The following is a 19,680-nucleotide window of genomic DNA, read 5'->3' as shown; positions in this document are numbered from 1 at the left end:
CGTCGGACTTATAACTATTTTTGTTTCGTTTTGTCTTTGGCAGGAAATCGCACCATTCCAGTCAGCGTCGTACCCTATTTCGCCATATCAGGGCTCGGCGGCGGCTCAGAATCCACCGAAGAACAAGGAGAAACTGTCCGACGCACTCAAGTCATGCAACGAGATCCTGAAGGAACTGTTCTCCAAGAAACACTCCGGCTACGCATGGCCGTTCTACAAACCGGTGGACGCGGAATTGCTCGGCCTGCACGACTATCACGATATCATCAAGAAGCCGATGGATCTGGGCACGGTGAAGCGGAAAATGGACAACCGGGAGTACAAGTCGGCCAACGAGTTTGCGGCCGATGTTAGGCTTATATTTACAAATTGTTACAAGTACAACCCCCCAGATCATGACGTCGTTGCGATGGGTCGTAAGCTGCAGGACGTGTTTGAGATGCGTCTGGCCAACATCCCGGACGAGCCGGCCAACAACATTACGCCTAATCAGAGCAAAGAAAGTGATTCGTCCTCGTCGAGCGATTCGGACGTGACCGAAGAAAATTCCGACTCGGACGAGGAGTGCAATCAAAAGCTGAAGATCCTGGAGAAGCAACTTTTCGAGATGCAGGAGCGTATGCGAAAGTTGGCCGAGGAGGCGTCCCTGAAGAAGAAGGCCAAGAAGAAAATGAAGGACAAGAAGAAGTCGACGACGCCGGGATCGAGCGACGCCAAGCCGGGCATGGAAGTGCACGCCAATCCGCCCCATCCGGTGGCCGCGAAGGTGCTTCATCCGGTGACGGCACTCGCCCAGCCTCAGATCAGCAGTGTTGCGCCGACGATTCCACCGGCGGCCGCGACCAAAACCAAGACGAAAGGCCAACGCGCGCCAAAGGCCGGAGCCACCCCGAATGCGCCCGCCAAGCGAGCAAAGGGAGCCGGAGCGGCCGGGGCCGGTGGAGCTGGCCGGGGTCCGAACAAGAAGAAGGGCTCGCAAGCCGTCACCAACTTTGACTCCGAGGAGGAAGATACGGCGAAACCCATGTCGTACGATGAGAAAAGACAGCTATCGCTCGATATTAACAAATTGCCAGGTAGGATTCGGGTGCAACTCTACCGGAGAGAGCAGGTCAATCAATCTCGTTTCTTTTCCCCTTTTCCCTTCTTCCGCCAGGTGATAAACTCGGTCGCGTTGTACATATTATCCAGAGCCGGGAGCCATCGCTGCGTGATTCCAACCCGGACGAGATCGAGATCGACTTTGAAACCCTCAAGCCATCGACGTTACGAGAGCTGGAAAGCTACGTGGCCTCCTGTTTACGCAAGAAAACCCGTAAGCCTTACTGTAAGTTTTCCAACTTAACAAACACTGCTACTACTGAACCAAACTGAACTCTCTGTCCCATTTACCGACTCCGTACGTACGTATACAGAAAAAAAATACATCATTGCGCAAACTGAACTCATCTCCGCAACACTCCCGTTAATGTCACTAAAAGTCGCTCCACAACTGCCCCGTCCCGGCTGGCATTGATATTATTGGAGTTCGATAATTGCGACCACCAACTTTGGGTCCAAACTCTCAATATCTCTCTGTCTCTCTCTCCCTCTCGGTCAATCAATTTTGTTAAACCATTCAGTAGTGTCTGTTAATTGGAAGCAATTGTATCGAAATAATATCAGTTCCATCTGTTTTGTTGCCAACTTTTAGTTGAATTTACATATTTTTTGAACAGTCGATTTAATTTCAGTTTTCATTTCATTCGAGCTAAACACAAGCGGTACGATACTCTTTGCTAACGGTTTTGTAACTGCTTTCTTGTTTCTTCCACCCATCGCACGCCCCTCACAGATAAGAAAGTCTCCGGCAAGTCCAAGGACGAACAAATGGCGGAGAAGAAGCAGGAGCTCGAGAAGCGGCTTCAGGACGTGACCGGTCAGCTGGGAACGGCCAAGAAGAACGCTAAGAAGGGTATGTATCGGTTCGATGGCTCATTCATAAGGGGTTTTGTTTCAGGGTTTAGTACGAAATACAGAATCTGGGAATTGGTGGGATCAACGAAGAAGCTTTTGAAACATCCTGGAATGACAAGGTGGAGACCTGTTGCGGATACAAGCTGTTGGAAGTGGACCAAGAAGAGAATGGACCACCACGTGGACCAAGAAGAGAATTTCGACACAGCAATTTAATACCATGCTCTACCAACTTGTCCGACCATATCTCTTTATGAATGACTCCATAACCAGTGTGATTGTAAACGGAAAACAAAGCTCTTCCGATATCTCTTAATTTATGTGGAAAGGATTTATGTGTTCATGATTACAATTACCGACAATGCCCAAGACTATCAAATTGGCCGATCTGAAAATAAATCAGCAGGTACTATAGAGCAAATAATTAAGAAGCTTAGCTGAAGCTCTTCAAATATGGAGAAGAAATTACCAGAAGAATGGATGGATGGTGTCGTGTGTCCCATCTACAAAAAGGACGATAAGTTGGACTGCGGCATCACGCGTATCAACGTGGCCTATAAAATCTTATCCCAGATCCTCTGCCGTCTGCTGACACCGTACGAACGGAGGTTCGTGGGCCCCTATCAAGCGGGGTTTACTGGCGCTCGGGCCACCACGGACACAATTTTCTCGATCCTCGAGAAATGCCGTGAGTACAACGTGCCCACAGATCACATCTTCAGCGATTTCAATGCAGCGTACGGTACAGTCGACCGCGAACAGCTATGGCAAATCATGCACGAAAGCGGTTTCCCGGACAAAATAACTCGGCTGATTAAGGCTAACTCGGACATGCGAGTCGCAGGAGAACTAGCGGATTCCTTCCAATCGCACCAAGGGTATTGTTGGAAGAGCGGGTATAGACACGAGTGGCACTATATGCAACAGGACAGTCCAACTTCTTGCTTGTGCGGATGACATTGATATGATAGCGAGAGACCTAGAGACGGTGGAAAGGGTTTACACCGCCTTGAAGACGCAAGCAAGACGAATTGGATTGGCCATGAATACGACAAAAACAAAGTACATGAGAGGGAGGGGCTCCAAATACGTTGACCCCGCCCACTCCCCCCAGGACTCACCCTTTTTAGCTATGGATGACGATGTGCTGGAGGAGGTGAGCGAATTCGTGTACTTGGGATCGCTGGTGACGGCCGACAACGACACCAACTTAGAGATCCGGACTCGTATCTACTCTGCAAATCGCGCCTACTTTGGATTACGGAAAACCTTGTCATCTGATCGAGTGCAACGCGTCATGAAGCTGACCCTGTACAAGACACTGATTAGACCGGTTGCCCTCTATGGCCAGGAGACCTGAACGCTGCGGCAAGAGAACGAACGAGCCCTTGGAGTTTTCGAACTGAAGGCGCGGCGAACGATCTACGGTGGAGTACGTATAGCTCAGAACGAGGCGCGTGAACCACGAACTGCGCGCGCTGCTGGGAGATCCGACGATCGTCACCCTGGCGAGAATCGGGAGGCTCAGGCGGGCCGGCCACGCCACGACAAGCTGAAGAGCAGGTGCACAATGGAGTAATCAGATGGAAGCGGACCTAAGAAAGATGTGCAATCTAGGAGACTGGTGAGCTGTAGCCCAGAATCGAGCAACATGGAACAACCTTCTTGATACAGCACGAGCACCGCGTATGGTGTTCCATACAAACTCCGGCCTACGTCGACGTTTGGATCCACGATCTACCGCTAGACCTAACGAACGCCCTAATCGCCGAGGTCATGCGTGGTTACGGTGAAGTACTCACAATCAGGGACGAGGTTTGGAAAAGCTTCTTCGCCGGTGTGCTGAATGGTGCGCGGGTGCTGAAGATGAATCTGTCCAAGCCAGTGCCATCCTACATCACTGTGTGCGAACTCGTTATATTTGCAACGCACTCACTCAGGGCAATGGCAATGACGGACTTACTACTGTTGGGAAGAAGGGAATAGCAAAACGACAGTTATCGGGAGAAAAAGTCAACCAATCTGTGGAAAACCCGGAGCTGTGTGAATGACGACGCAGACACATCATCAACACCGAATTTTGGAAAAGAACCAAGTGATGATCACGGAAAACGAAAACTAACAATTCCAGCCGTTTGTCGGAGTACTACGCCAGTCAAATTAGTGGATTTTGTTTGTGAATTTGTGAATTGGAAATAAGTAACGCTTGGCCAAATTATGTCCACAAAGGCACAAAACAAAAACAAAAAAAGAACGGAAATATCATCGCACTCGATCCATGAAAGGCACTAGCTCTACGTAAACGGCCTGCGTAAGAATATTTGGAACAATGAACACAACCTTGCAGAGTCAGTAAAGAGACACAAGAAAGAAAGGGATGCTAGACGACGAGACAGGATGTTTCAAAAGCTTCTCCAACAACACCCCCGACAATAAAAAGTTTCCGACCATGATCAACACGTGTGGTGCTTTCTCTTCTCTCTTCCCCAGCGGACGAGGCGGCGAAGCAGGACATTGCGCCCTCGGGCGGCAACATCTCGTCGAGCAGTAGTTCCAGCGATTCCTCGTCGTCCAGCTCTAGCGATTCCAGTTCGAGTGATTCCAGCGACAGTGAAGCAGGTTAGGATTATCTTTCTGTTTTCACACAAAACACTACTAGTAGAACCAACTAGCCGCCCCCCTTTTTATAGTGTAATGTGACTGTGTTTGGTGATAGCGAAGAGGGAGAAGGAGGTAGAAGAAAGAGAGAGGAAGAAAAAGAAGTAAGCGGAAAACAATATGATGGTGGGGAGGGGAGGTGGGTTACGCGATAAGGTAAAACGGACACGGTAGGGAAGAGCTAGAGAGAGGAGAGAGACAGCTATAACGCGGAACTTAGCTGCACGTTGTAGGGCAAACCCGGAAGAAGGTTTTATTTGTTCATTTTTAATCAGCATCAGTTTGTACGATTTCGACCGTAAAAATATAACCAATTGGGACACAAACACAAAACCCAGACGACGAGTGTTCGGGTTCCTCCTTTCTTCCCTGTTTCATGTTGCTTTGGCGCAGCAAACTGTTGGGAAGGTTGCTCGTCCAAAAGAGAGCAAAGTCAAACCAGTTTCACATGTCGGCTTAAAATCGGCACCCTTCAAACCCAAGATATGATGCGATCATCAAGCGCGGCAGCGTTTTCACTTTCTTGCAACCAGACCGGATTCTGCTGCCGGAAGTCGTCTCTCGCGTGTGCAATAAACCCGCGTAGTCCAGAATCTCAACCAAGATTGTAGAGCCGCGCACTTTTTTTCCCCTCCCGCAAGTCTCGTACTATGTTCATTCAGCAACAGGACGCGCACAACGATTGTTGCTGCCGCTGTTGCAAACTGACGAATGGTTTTATATAGTGTTTACTGTACAAGCACCATTAACTGTATTATTAGTGTACGGTATAAATAGATCGAGAGATAACTAAAGTTAGTATCATTGTTCGGATTTCCTTTTTTTTTCGTTTTCACTTGCCGCGCCAATTGAAGGATTTTACTTTTTTTCAATCAGTTTTTGTTCCGCAGTGACAATAGAGGAGGTATTGCAAATAGTGAAATCAAAATAAATGGCGTAACACGTAATATGAATGCAGCGAAATCATTCTCAGTTTTTGTTTGTTACACATGTTTTTTCTTCGGTATTGTAGAAATTGCAGTACGATTTACACAAAACTGTACAGATTAAGTGTATATTTCTATTTATATATTTGTAGTGAATGATCAAATCGAGTAAGGTTAGGGCAAACGTAGCATAAAAGAAATCCGTTGATTGTTGTGTGCAGTTTGGGAGAAAGTGAAAACGGCAACACAATTTACCACAATTGACCTGAAGTAGTCAAAAGAAAACAAAAGGAAAGAAACAAAAAAAACAAACTTCTGCTAAACCAGTAAGATAGTAGTAGTACGAAAAAACACACACACTCACAGACAGCTACAAAAAAAACAAGTATAAAATGCCATCAGGACTCTCATTTCTCGTAGAAGAGCAGCAGCAAATGCACCCTTCCCGGCATAGGTTTTCCCTCTTCTCCGGAGCACACAACAGCACTCTCGTGTCGTCCACCTTCCTACCTCTTTGGTTCCATTTGGTCACCTTTTGTGTTTTCTTTTTCTGTCAATCATCATATGTTGTGTTTTTGATTCCTCTTTATTTGCCTCATAATTTTCCCACTATGTTTCCGCATACGACTTTTTTCTTTTTCTCTCGGGAGGAGCAATAAAGTTTTTATCTAAAATTTAATGATGTAACTCCTTCGACAAATTTTCTCGTGTGTAGCAAATGTGTAATTGGGGACAGCCAACAAGACCGAAATGCACGCGCGTGTTTTCTCGTGAAACAAAAAAAAAACGGCGACAGAGTAATAATTCAACAATACAAAAATCAAAACAGAAAAGAAAATAAATGAAAAAAAAAACAAGCGATTGTTTACACAAGAAACATTAACAGCTCACAAAAGAAGAAGGTATGTTTTTAAACTATCATCACGTTTTTTTTTCTCTCGGCAGTGAAGTCCGTAATTTTTTTCACAACAGGGAATAAACTAAAACAAACACAAAGAAGTACTTCTTAGCCATTAAAGTGAAAGGTAACAGGAAAAGCAACACACTCGAAAACTGATTAAACCAGAAAGAGCTCTGAAACAACAACAACAAAAAACGCAGCTGCAAACTATATTCTGTTGAGTTTTCTTCTCTTATCCTTGTATTAAGTTTTGAACGTTTCATGAAAAATCTGAGGAAAATCTTTTTGTTGAAATCGCAGACAATGTGTAAAGCAAATGCAACAACAACGCTTCGGCGCCAACTTTTCAAATAGCGCTGCGTCAAAGAGCACAGCGCTATTCGAAATGTTGACGTAGAATTCTGTAGTCCTGTAGTAGGAAAACAAGCAACTGATTTGGGTTTGTTTGCACTTTGAGAAAACCATGTAAAACAAAAGCAGTTTGTATTGTTCTGAAAGCTTAAGCATCCAATCCAAGTAGCCGGTTTTCCACGGAAGCCAAGCAAACAGCAAGCAAATCGTGACTCGTTGACAGTTAGAAGTAGCATTGAAAAAAAAATCGAAATAAGAAACAAACACACACAAAGAGTGCAATTCGAGATGAACTTATTCGGCTGTCGGCGGCGCCAAACCCCTTACACATTGTTTGCACGTGAAAATGATGAAGTTTTTGCAACGTTTTTTTTTTAAATTTTCTAATTTTTCCTTGTTTTGGTTTGTTCTTACCACCTGGAGACCGTAAGCAAAAACACAAACACACACACGCGCGCAGAGAAAGAGAGCAAGCGAGAGAGAAAGAGAGCGATGTAAATAAGAGAGTGAGATTTCGTGGGCTTGACCTTAAAAAGGCAAGTGCAATGAGGTAGCGAAATATGATTGACAGCAATATATTGTTTAATTTTTAGTTTTTTGTTTAACTTTTTTTTTGCTTCCGGACGTATTTTTAACACTACACCTTGATTATTCCGTTACACGGGAATCTTTTCCTGTTTTTGTTTTCTTAGTACTGGGAAGGGTTTTTCTTAAGCAGAGATGAGAAAGATATAAGAAGTTTATAAAGCAGTCAACAATCGCATAAGATTTGATTTATTCGTCTATTTTGCTTTTTCATATAAGGCATCAGCACTAGATAGAAAAAAACCCTTCGAATGCGTATATTTATCGATTATTTCTTCCTGATGTACTAATAATCAACATTAGTTTAGCAGAGTTTAACGTAAAAACACGTATTTGTTAAGATTTTTTATTGATTGAAATCTACAGTAATAAGAGCTCTAAACAAATTCAAATACAAACAAACATGCAGAAAGAAAAGTGGTATCAGCAATGCTCTAACCCCTTATCAAGACAAACAATATTTTATTATTCCCAAAGCTGTGCTGGCATAGGAATAGATTGATTTTGAATGGCAGCGTAAAGTACGTAATCTTGAAATCCCGAAAAGACCACTTTTTCGACAACTCTGGTGGTCTTGAGCATTTCAATTGAAGTTTTTACAACACAAAATGATGTTAGACCGTAAAAATAGACACAAAAAAAAAACATAATTCACGATTGACGAGATATGAGAAACGAAAAAAAAAACTATTAATTTAAGTATGTGTACTCTTCTGTTTGTTTTCTTTTCTACTAGTGGCTAAGAAGTTCTTATTTAAATAGAGATGACTAAACTTTAGTGTGTAGTAAAAAGAATGAGCGCAATGTTTCACCGGGAACAGGTGCGAAACAACAAACAAGTATCGTCTTAAACTCGATGTGTTGGTTAAACAAAATCTACAAATCACAAACCATAAACAAAACGAAACAAAAAAGTTATTAAAATGAGCATATTGAAACGCATACCGCAGATTAGTGGAACAGAAATGAACACGAGCAAACAAATCCCCAACACACACACATACATACATACATAATACATTTATTACGGACGCTAAGAAAAGATTAATTACATACCCATTACAAATATAAAGAAAAAGAAGAAGATGAAAAAACAGCAAATAATCGTAAGCATTAATAAAGTTTATGACAAAAAGTAAAACAAAAATCTACTATAACAAAACTTCACGGAGAAAAAAAAAAAAAAGGGAAAAAACAGAAAAATATATAAAGCTAATAAAATCGAGTAATATGTTTTAATCTTAAACCAGGCTGTGCATGTTTTTAATTTCGGTGAAAAACGCAAAGAAAACTCTGTTGCTGTCGTTGTTGGTCGCTCTTTTCCGTCGCGCGTTTTTTTCGACTTTCTGCTCGATTCTTGCTGGCTGTCCCCCCAAAAAAAAAAAATTACGACGAAATAAACAAAAAAAAAGTTTGTCAAACCGGTTCCCCGGTGCAAGTGCTACACGATCCGCGCGAGACACGAGAAAATTTGTTGATCGAGGCAATGTGGTGTTTTTGAGGACTTGGTTGTAGAATGTAAGAGGTATTTATATTGTACAATTTACTGTGTGCGCCGTGATTTGCCGGATTGCGGACAAAGCTCGAACTAACTAACGCCGTTGCCGTTGCACGTGCACTTTTGTTTTTTCTCTCTCTCTCTCCCTCGCAGAACCTGGACGGCCACCAAAGAAAAAGAAGAAGGAATCGTCCTCGCCAGTGCAATTCCCAGCGGGTGCGGCGGCGAACTTGTCGATTGCGGTAAGTATTCGCGGAGACCGCGATTGCGTGTAAAAAGTGTGTGTTTGTGCGTGTGAGGGTGAGTGTAGAACTGCATGTTTGAAGTAGAATGGGTCGTTCCTTAACGTTGCTGCAACTACTTATTCTCATCTTAGAATAATTTTGGATTGCAAAAAATAAGAAAATAAACGTTGCTAAATTCACCTTAAGCTGGTTGGTGCCTGATATTCATTGGGCAGAGTTTACAAAAAAAAGTTCACCTTTTAAAAGTGCATATATCGAGTATCAAACCCAAGACCATGCCGTATCCGCACCCTTGCCATCTCGGGGTTGATCTCAGGCAGCGCCGTACCTAGGGGTTGGCGCAGTTGGCGACCGCCAAGGGCGCCAGCCCTTGGGGGGCGCCGAAAACGATGATTGTACAAATTTGTCATGTTATTATAAAATCCTAGAAAGGTATTCAGAACAAAAGGGGCGCCAAATTTTAAAGTAGGACTACAAAATAACTCGGTAATCTTGGTCGGAATATTACAAGTATTACTTATAACACTTGGGGCGCCAAAATCAACTATTTCAATAATTGTACCAGAATTAAATTTAAAATTCAATTCAATTCATTTATCAAAGGGGCGCTCAAGTGGCAAAAATTTCAGGGTTTTATATCAATTCTTTGAAATAGCTAGAGATTTTATATTCCAACTACAGTATATAAAATTCAATTTAAATTTCACCATTTTTTCCAGCATCAGGAACCATCAAGCTTTTTTATGTTTTGAAGTATTTTTTTATATAATCAGCTATTTAATTGAAATTTACACATTTCTATTGAAAATCTGAAATAAAAAGAATAAGATATTTCAAGTTTAAAGAAAATGGAATTTGAGATATTTTTATCGTTTTAAATGCAAACTTGTGCGTTGGGATTGGCCTACGTTTTCGAAATACTGAAGTGTTTAAATTGAATATTTCTAACACAAAAAATGCTTTGACTTTTGTTAAATTTCTAGCAATTTTTTTTTTTTCAACATAAAAATGTTGGTTTTTTAAGAGCACATAAATTGCTCTAAATATATTATATTCTGCTGCTTGTATTCAATTGCTTGTAGCAAGAGTGAAAAAGTAAAATTTGGGTGTCTTCGACAAAGTTGCATAGATTGGCATGCCCACCAACTTTTTAGTCGTAAAAGTAAAATATTATACAATTTCTTGTATAATTTTGATTTGCAGAAACACCCATTAGATTTTAAACCAAAGCAAAATTCCAACTCCAAAAACAGCAATATTTTTTGGGAAAACACAAAGTTCCACTTAATTTTGCTTCTAGGGTCAATAATTTGAAGAATGTTAGTAACATTTTCCTTGAAAATTTTTGTTTTGTTATGTTTTAATGGAATGGATAAAGTTGCTTATCTTTCACATACATTTTTTTTTATTTCATGGATTCCATGTGTTGGGCTATCCAGTGTAATTTCGCCTAAATTTTCACATTTACACAAACGGTTCTAAAAGCTTTGTGTGTAGAGGGTGACTATTCTCGAGATTTTCAATTTCCGGGAATCGAGAGTTGAATTTGGAAATTTCCCGGGAATTCCCGGGACCTGGTAGTGTTTATAACTATGCTAATAGTGCCAGTAATGTATAAAGAAAAGTTATAAATGTGTTTCTTTTCAATGAATTAAGTTACGATTTATTCATGCTTATTTAATGAAACGTTAATTAGTAGCCTCATTATTTTTGGGAACTATTATCTACTTCTTGATTTTTTTCTGAATCTGCAATACAACTTATTGTATGAACTTGTTTTTAGATTTTTGTGAAATAACAAAATAGCTAATATATAATTTCACAGTATCGGGATTTTTATAATATAATAAATAGCGACTCAAAACAACAATTTTAATACTTTTTTTTCTTTTTTAAAACTGTAAATATGCATTGAAGAAATAGTGATCCGGAAAACCCGAATGTTCACATTTGGCGGTCTTTACAAAGATTTCCAGTTTTCCAGGCTAACTGATAAGTATGCTTTAAAGTTAATTTTGGAGTCCATATGATTTTAAGTTTTCCCAATTATAGTTATTGGAATTTTAATAAGTTAAAATTTACACTTTCTGAATTAGAAGATAAGAGAAGCATTGGTTCATTCGAACTTGAACATCTTACATTGAACACCCAATGTTCTGAACAATTTCGAATTTTCAATTTTTTTATTTGTTTATATAATTTTGCTTCGACCAAATTTCCGGGAATCGAGAGGTCCAAAATGGTCGATTTCCGGGAATTCCGCTCGTCACCCTCTATTTGAGTGTAATGGTTTTTATACAAAATTTTAAGAAACTTTAGATGTCGAATTTGCCTTTGTTTGAAGCTATGAATTTTCAAAAAACAAATTTTAGGAATTTTATATCAATCAAAAAACACAGTCACAGAGAAAAGAAATATTTTTTCAAAAATAAATTGAAAAAAATAGTTTCAAAAGGAATCCATCCAAAAACAAATTTGAAAAGGAGTCCATTTTCTAATCAGTTAAACTATTTTTCAGGAATGCAGGAAAATGCTGATACAATGAAATTTTAGCTAGGTCAGATCAAATTCTGTTTAAAACGATAAAACAACACTGCTATTTTCAGTCAACATTAATCCTAAAGCACCTTTTCGTTACAACCTATCTGTATTGGAAAGATTTAAATCGATTGTAATGGTTTAAAAATAATAAAACATTAATTTGAACATTCTTCAAAGAATTAAATTGTGGTTGGATTATTTAGCTGTTATATTTATTCAATCAATTACCATTATATTATTAAAACTCTTTGAAGCAATCGCTGAAAATTTAAGTAAACATATCAAAATGATGAAAAATTTGGAGGGCGCCAAATTGATGCTTCGCCAAGGGCGCCATGGACCCTAGGTAGGCTCTGATCTCAGGTTTGATGAATATGAGATGGCCATTATTCGATATAGGGGAAAGTGGGGCAAATGTAACAAACTAAGGAAATGCTCATTATAACCCATTAAAAACGTTAAAAAATCAGTCGTATTTTTTATAATCATCTTATTCCAGGTCTTGACTGAGACCTTTATAGAACAAGTTTTTGAAAAATCCTGTTTTTCAATGTAAAAAATTGATTTTAATATTTTTGATTTTCCGTACGTTCTACTCAACTAGTGGGGCAAGACGAACAACCCGTTGGGGCAAGAGGAACAATGCATGAAACAATATGTTAATTTCTGGAGTTTTTTTAAAGAACCTTTTCAAAAAAACTCCAGATTTGCTAACAATTGAACTGGTATCACTTAGATGCTAACAATTGATCTGGTATCACTTAGATACATCAGATTAGAATATAATTGAAACGTTTCTTTCATTTTTAGATTAAAAAATAATATCTTACTAAAAAATTTATCGTTTTTACGAAAAAAATATTACTTAGATGCAGGGTGGCCACTCAAGTCGGGAAATCGGGAATGTCGGGAAAAAGTCGGGAATTCGCCAAAATCCGCCAAAAATCGGGAAAAAGTCGGGAATTTATGATTTTTTGTCAAAAAGTCGGGAAAAGTCGGGAATTCTGAGCATACTTGATTGAAAATTATTTTTCAACTCTTGAATAATTTTGTAATATTTTTTAAAATTTTAAAATTGAATTCACTCATTTCTGCTTTAGTAACTTACTTTAAATTTAAGGTTCTTTTCACTATTTCAATATATTTGAGTATAGAAAAGCTGTTAAAGGCATTCAAAATCTTAAGTCTTTGACACAGATTTTCATAATATTTTTTATGAATCAAATGATCGCTTTAATTTTTGTTCATCAAACAAGAGGTAAAGTTAATGAAAAACTAATATAAAAATAGAGCATAATGGCCAGCTTACAATTATGATTCTAATTCATTTTGTCACATAATTGGATATTTGGTAACAGTTTCCAACTTGAGTTTGGCAATGGTTTTTTTTGGTGAATATTTTTAATTGTTTAACTAAATTCATTTAGTAATTTAAAATATTTTTTTTTTTCAAATGTTGCCCTTGAACTTTTTTTGTGAGTATGGCTAAATTACCTACCATAGATAAAGCTTGATTTTCAGTTTTCGGAAAACCTAAATATCGAATAAAATCCAAAATTGAAAAACTTTTTACGTTTTGGAAACATAAAGAAAATATTGAAATTGCAAAAAAATAGTCCAAGAAATTTTTACAGTTATTGCAAAATTGTTTAAAAAAATTGTTTCTTCAATTATTTTGCTTAAAATAAGTGGAAAAACATAAAATCATATCAAACTTAATTTTCATTGAAAAAAAAACTGTTAAATACTGACCACTAGATAAATTAAAATTGATTAGAAAATTTAATATCAAAAATAACAAAATTAATATTAAATTTTATGAAAACCTTGACATTTTTCTAAATACTTTGAATGAATAATAACAGCAATTATGTTTCAATCATTCTTTGATTTAAAATTATGATGAAGTTTTGAAAAAATAGAAACGCTATTTCAAGTTAAGTTATCTTTAACTTTTTGTCATTTTCAGTTGAAACGAAGTATCAAAAACTATACGTTTGCCAATTTAAAAATAACATGGAAGTATTGTTGAACTTTCGATTATTTTTTCAAAGACTAATTGTTTGTGTTTCTACTCTGAATCATAATAAAGAAATTCCATTTTGAAGTGTTTTTTTTATTTATTGTTTAGTTTTTGTATTTACAAAAAATGCCTATATTTGGATTTTTTTAAAAAATCATTGTGATTTTTTTTTCGCTGGTTAATATTGACTGTTCTTATAGAAAGTTTTTTGTTTGAAATCATTCTTTAGATAAGAAATGCCTATTATTTGAGCATTCTGGAAAAGTCTGGAAAAGTCGGAAAAAGTCGGGAATTTGAAAATGGAATTTGATTGGTCACCCTGAACTTAGATGATAAATAGTAAATTTTCATGATATCACTATATTTTGTATGGACAATTTTTTTAACAATTGTTTATCAGTTTTTAAGAACTTTTATGTATTTATTTCACAATACAATATGTTGTTGCAGAAATTAGTAATTTTTTCCATACTAAAAAACTATATGGTACACTTGCCCCACCTGAACATGATTTTTTAAAAGCTCTCAACAAAAATAACCAAAATTTATAAATCACTTTATAATATGTGCAAGTCATTGGTAGGGACACTACTGATCTAGGAAAAATAACATTTTGATAAAGTGAGCCTTAAAACGAACCCTAAGCCTTATTTTGTACTTTCTAAATATTATAAGAAAACAAAGGTTTTGGAAAAAACTTCATTCAATCGTATGCCCAGTGGCGTGGAATCAGCTAATTGCATTGTTAGCAACAATTCCTCATACTGGAAATAATCAAAATTGTAAAAAATACGACCGTACGAGTGATTGTTCTTCTTGCCCCATAAATATGAAATCAAACCAGAACAATGTTTGTTGGTGCGTTTTGGGCCTCAAAACGACCCCCTAAAATTTGGGAGCGATTGGTTGCGTCCACACTTTGCGCATTGCGTTTCATTTTTGTATGAGAATTAGTATGGAAAACCCTTCTTTTTATATTTTGATTTCTATCATTTTTATTTTCCACTAAATTTTTCAAACCAGCACAAAATAAAAACGGTCCAACAATATTAAAAAATGTTACTTTTCGATACAGTCCAGACTCGATTATCCGACCTCGATTTTCCAATGTTTCGATTATCCGAAGGTTTGTATATGACTTCGGATGAAGTTTTCGGATATCTTTATTTTCAAACTTTCTACGTCAAATCATAATTCTGCGACCCCATTTCAGTCAAAATTGAACGGTAAATTTTGTTTTAAAATGACAATTTTTTTTGTATATTTCATCTCCGCCATTTTGGCCGCCATCTGGGATTTCAAAATTCTTAATCACTAGTAGTTTAGGTATCATACTTAAGCTCGACAACCACAATGAGAAAAATATTTTTCTCGTGACTCGATTATCCGAAGATTCGATTATTCGAAGTAGAAATTTCTCAAGTCCTTCGGATAATCGAGTCTGGACTGTACTAGTTCAACACTCATTTTAGTGCGGCCAATATGGGGACCATCCATAAACCACGTGGACACTTAAGGGGTGTAAGCGATTGTCCACGCTCCATACAAAAAGATTTTTTTGTATGGACTATTGTCCACAAAGGGGGGGGTTGACAAAGTGTCCACGTGGTTTATGGATGGTCCCATGGCGGTGACAAAATATTGAAAACCCCGATTTGGTGTCATCAGACGTGAAATAGAGCCTTTCTTACAAAATGATGAAACTCCGAAAAATACATCGGTGCAATTAACACTTCAGAAACATAATGCTACCCAGTGAGAATTTGACCTAAAGCTTCGAATCTTTTAAGACTTAACCTCGAATGCATTTTTTTTTAAATTTCAGAAGTACATTATGGGTCGCAAGATAATAATATATATTTTAGAAAAATTCATTGGATTGACATTAGTAGAAAAAAAAATAAAGGGTACTCAGTCTTTAATGTTAGTCTATGATTAACTTTAAAAAATATGTATCGATATTGCACTTTGTCGATCTATTATGAGAAGCCAGAAAGAACACTTTCACGCGCAGCGTAAAACGCGCAAGCGTAAATGTGCTGGCGTTTATGCTTCGACTTGACGACTTGTCGATCTTTCGAGCGAGAATGGGCTGGGACTTTGAATTTGATGTTCAGTATATGATTGTGTATAATACCAAAAATTTGAATGAGAAAAATAGAGTAAAAATAAGACGCAAAACAGTAATATGGCTAAACTCTGGAAATACATTTAGGAAAAGCTTAAAATGTTGGGCCCAATCAGTTTATGGCGCATGTTTTCGAATGGCTTTTTGGTTGGAAACTGAATTCTTTTGATATGATAGTGTTATCTGTAAAACTGCCCAAAAAATACATCTAAAAATGGCTCTGACCACATTTACTGGTCGAAAATTGTGAATCGAAAAATAAAATGTTCGTCTCCAACCCCACGGCTACAAATTTGAAATATAAAAATTGTGGGTTTTTTCCAATGATGAAAGACACACATTTTTAAGTGCGGATACAGACATCGCCCAAGTATTTCAGAAAAAAAGCACAAACAAATCAGGCTTTGAGTCCCGAGTTTCGGGCCAAAATTCAATCGAAAGAGCACATCAAAACCTTCAAATTAGAAATAGGATTTTTTTCTGGGACGATTCCCCGCCGTGCATGATTTTTTAAAGATTTCTAAAAAAAGCGTTTTTCCTAAAGCAAACCTCAAACCTTTCTTTTGTAAGAAAGGCAAAAATACCTTTTATTGTTTAATAGGCTTAAACTATTCAAATTTGACTAAAATGAGGTCGCAGAACTCGAATTCGATGTTTAAAACAAGAAAAAAAAAACATTTTTTTTTGTTCGTGTTTCGATTATCCGAAGTTCCATACAAACCTTCAGATAATTGAGTCTGGACTGTATTTTTTATATTTTTTTTATTTTTATTTATTTTCCAATAAGTTTATCAATGGGCGGGGATAGGAATTTATGCGTTTTCAGCCCATATCAAGCAACATAGCTTAATGGGAAGTGAGCTGGCGCATCAGGATTGCTTGAAATGTTCATTTTCTAGTTAAAAGAAGGTTTATAATTGAGTATTCCAGCCATTTCTAACCCACGTGGTAGCTACCTGACATATGGCGTCGCGGTGTGCATCAAGCTTTCATAGCATGCTAAGGAAAATTTGATGCTTTTTCTGGGAAAACCGTTGATTCCGGAGACATACGCCAGCTCTAGGTACAATGAATCCGTATGGTCTCTTCGGGAAAAGTGTTCTCCAGACCATTCCCCTTAGGCCTGACCATACCAGAAGTTTGCGCGTGATTTTCCCAGACCTGTAGGAGCGTTTGAACAAAAAGTTCCAATTTTCCATAGTAATTTCCATGTAAACATTAACCCTGATGAGCGTAGCCAGTTTACAACCAAATGAACTGATATTTGGCATGAAAGTCCCTATGTGCATGCCCTACAAGGGGAACTATACTGAAACTTTATCGGAGAACTTTTTGAAAAACGTACCCACCCTAATCCATACATTTGCTGAAAATCGAAATTGAAAAGAGGGATGTAAGTCGGTAAAATGGAGTGAAAACTTCCAGTTGTCACTTTAGAAGTTTAACTCCACGTTGTACTTCTCGATTCAAAAGCAATGTTAAGGAACACCCTTTTTGAGTAGTCGCACGCAATCGTTACCCTTTTAGTGTATAGAACCTGTAGAAGAGTGAAGACTAATTTGCTTGTTCTGATTTCCATCGTTAACAGCCAACATCCGTCACATCTTCAGCAAACTCAAACACCGCGACAGTCACAGCACAGAACACTTCCACCCCGTTGACGGTTCCGCCGATCGTCCTCAGCAACACCAACAACAGTTTGACCCTTTCTAACCCGGCGCAAATTTCATCTGCATCCATCACAACACCACTACTGACGAATCCCCAGAACAACAACGTCCCATCCAACAACAACAACAACACCAACAATGCATCTAGTGCTGCTGCTCCTGCTGCATCTGCCGTTCCTCCGGCGTCGAATGCGGCCACCACCGCGGCGGCGATACCATCCGGTCCCAGTACACCAAACCTGCCCGTTTCCCAGCCCAATCTGCCATCACAGATCGTCAATCCTGCGGTGACGTCACAGAACAACACCTCCATTTCCACCACCCTTTCGCTACCCACTTCATTACCACCCACTGCAGTTGCACCGTCACAACAGACACCTCAACTTCCGCCCCAGCAAGGCCTGTCCACGTCGGTAGTGACCGGTAGCAATAGTAGTAACAGCAACAGCAACAACAACAACAGTAACCAAGTTCCATTGCCAACGCCGTCACCAAATACGACAACAATGTTACCTTCCAATTTGTTGTCCACTAGCAGTAATAGTATGAATAACATCAACAATGTTACGCAGCACCAACATCAGCAGCAACAGTCAAACCAGCAGCAATCTCAAGTTCCCCAGCTGGGTCTGTCCGGCAATGGTCTGCCGACGTCCTCTTCGTCGTCGTTGGTGGCGTCCGATAATACCAACGGTATTGGCAGCAATCCGTTGTCGCTGGCCGGACTGCAACTACCCACCGGGCTGGCGTCGATCAACAGTTTGGCCAGCTTGGTTGGTACTGGAATGGCGCAGCAGCAGCAACAGCCAACAATGCAATTACCTCAGGTTCCAAGTCAAAGCCAACAGCAGCAGCAGCAGCACCAAATGGGTGGAAAGCAGTCGCATAACCAGCACTCCGCCAGTCACATGTCTCTTCACCTGCCAACGAGTCGAGCCTCGGTCGGGGGAAATCCGCAAGCGCACCCGTTGGCCGGGTTCATTGATCCGCTGGAGCACTCGTTGGCCTCGTTCGAGAAGGGCGACGCAACGGCGTTGGGGCTGAACATGCTGAACGATCTGAACACGCTCAAGCAGGAACTGTCCGCTGGGGCGATGGCTCAGGCTCAATCCAACTTACTGCCACCGCTAGAACTGGTCCACCAGCACCTGCAGAACCAAATGCACCAGCACTCAAACAACGGGTTCAACAATGACTTTAACGGCAACGGGCCACTGAACGGCATGGGCAACCTGGCATCCAGCGTTGGCATGAGTCAGATGTTGATGAACTCGATGGTTACTAGCAATCCCCTGTTGGGCAACGTTCCACTCTTTGACCCGCTGCAAAACTTCATGCGACCGTCCAGTTACCAAAACAACCCCGGCACGATCGACCTAACCGGTGGCAGCATGTCCAGCGGCGTCGGCGTGGGAGGAATGTCCAAAAAGGAGGAGGGCAAATTCATGCTGACGCCGAAACCGATCGAGGACCTGCTGATGAACCCGAACGAGAAGAAGATAAGCAGCACGCCACCGGACGGCAAGGGCGGCGGCTTCGGGCACGCCTTCAAATCGTCCGCGCATGACCAAAATCTGAAGAACGCGTGGTCCTCGCTGGCGTCGGCCGGTTCGCCCCAGAGCACGCCCACGTCGGCTGCCACCAAGCCAAAACCCTCGATGGACACGTTCCAGGCATTTAGAAACAAGGCGAAGGAAAAGCTCGACCGCCAGAAGATGCTCCAGCAGCAGGAGATGAAGCGCAGCCAGAAGGAGCAGGCCGAGAAGGAGCTGAAGCGCCAGCAGGAGCAACAGCAGAAGGTCAAACAGGACGAGATCAACAATGGACGGTGAGTAGATAATGAAAAAGTGGTAGCCTTTATATTTAACCTTTTTTTGGAATTTAATGCGAAAACATAATTTAGTTGGGCAAATTAGGCATTCTGTGCAATGCTCACACACACACATATTCGTAGCCTTTGCCATGCTATTCTTGCAAAATAAGACATTTCTTTGTAAGGGACCATCCATAAATCACGTGGACACTTTTTTGGGAATCTCAACCCCCCACCCCTCCTCCCCCCCTTCGTGGACAATTGTCCATACAAAAAAAAAACTTTTTTGTATGAAGCGTGGACAATCGCTAACCCCTCCATCCCCCCTAAAGTGTCCACGTGTTTTAGGGATGGTCCCTAAGTCCCGTCACTGTTTTATTTTCAA

General features: G+C 39.8%; 1 protein-coding gene across 1 annotated transcript in view; it reads left to right on the top strand.

Moving 5' to 3' along the window:
* LOC6035833 (homeotic protein female sterile) overlaps positions 1 to 19,680 on the top strand; it is a 37,839-nt gene that overhangs the window by 10,083 nt on the left and 8,076 nt on the right. The window contains 6 exon segments of the mRNA XM_038261898.1: positions 44 to 1,076; positions 1,157 to 1,327; positions 1,835 to 1,954; positions 4,447 to 4,575; positions 9,029 to 9,117; positions 17,401 to 19,310. Coding sequence (XP_038117826.1) covers positions 44 to 1,076; positions 1,157 to 1,327; positions 1,835 to 1,954; positions 4,447 to 4,575; positions 9,029 to 9,117; positions 17,401 to 19,310 — 3,452 coding nt within the window.

Source organism: Culex quinquefasciatus, chromosome 3 (assembly GCF_015732765.1).
Source record: "Culex quinquefasciatus strain JHB chromosome 3, VPISU_Cqui_1.0_pri_paternal, whole genome shotgun sequence".
Classification (NCBI taxonomy): Eukaryota; Metazoa; Arthropoda; class Insecta; order Diptera; family Culicidae; genus Culex; species Culex quinquefasciatus.
The sequence above is the reverse complement of the archived record's forward strand: the minus strand, read 5'-3'. Positions and strand labels throughout refer to the sequence as shown.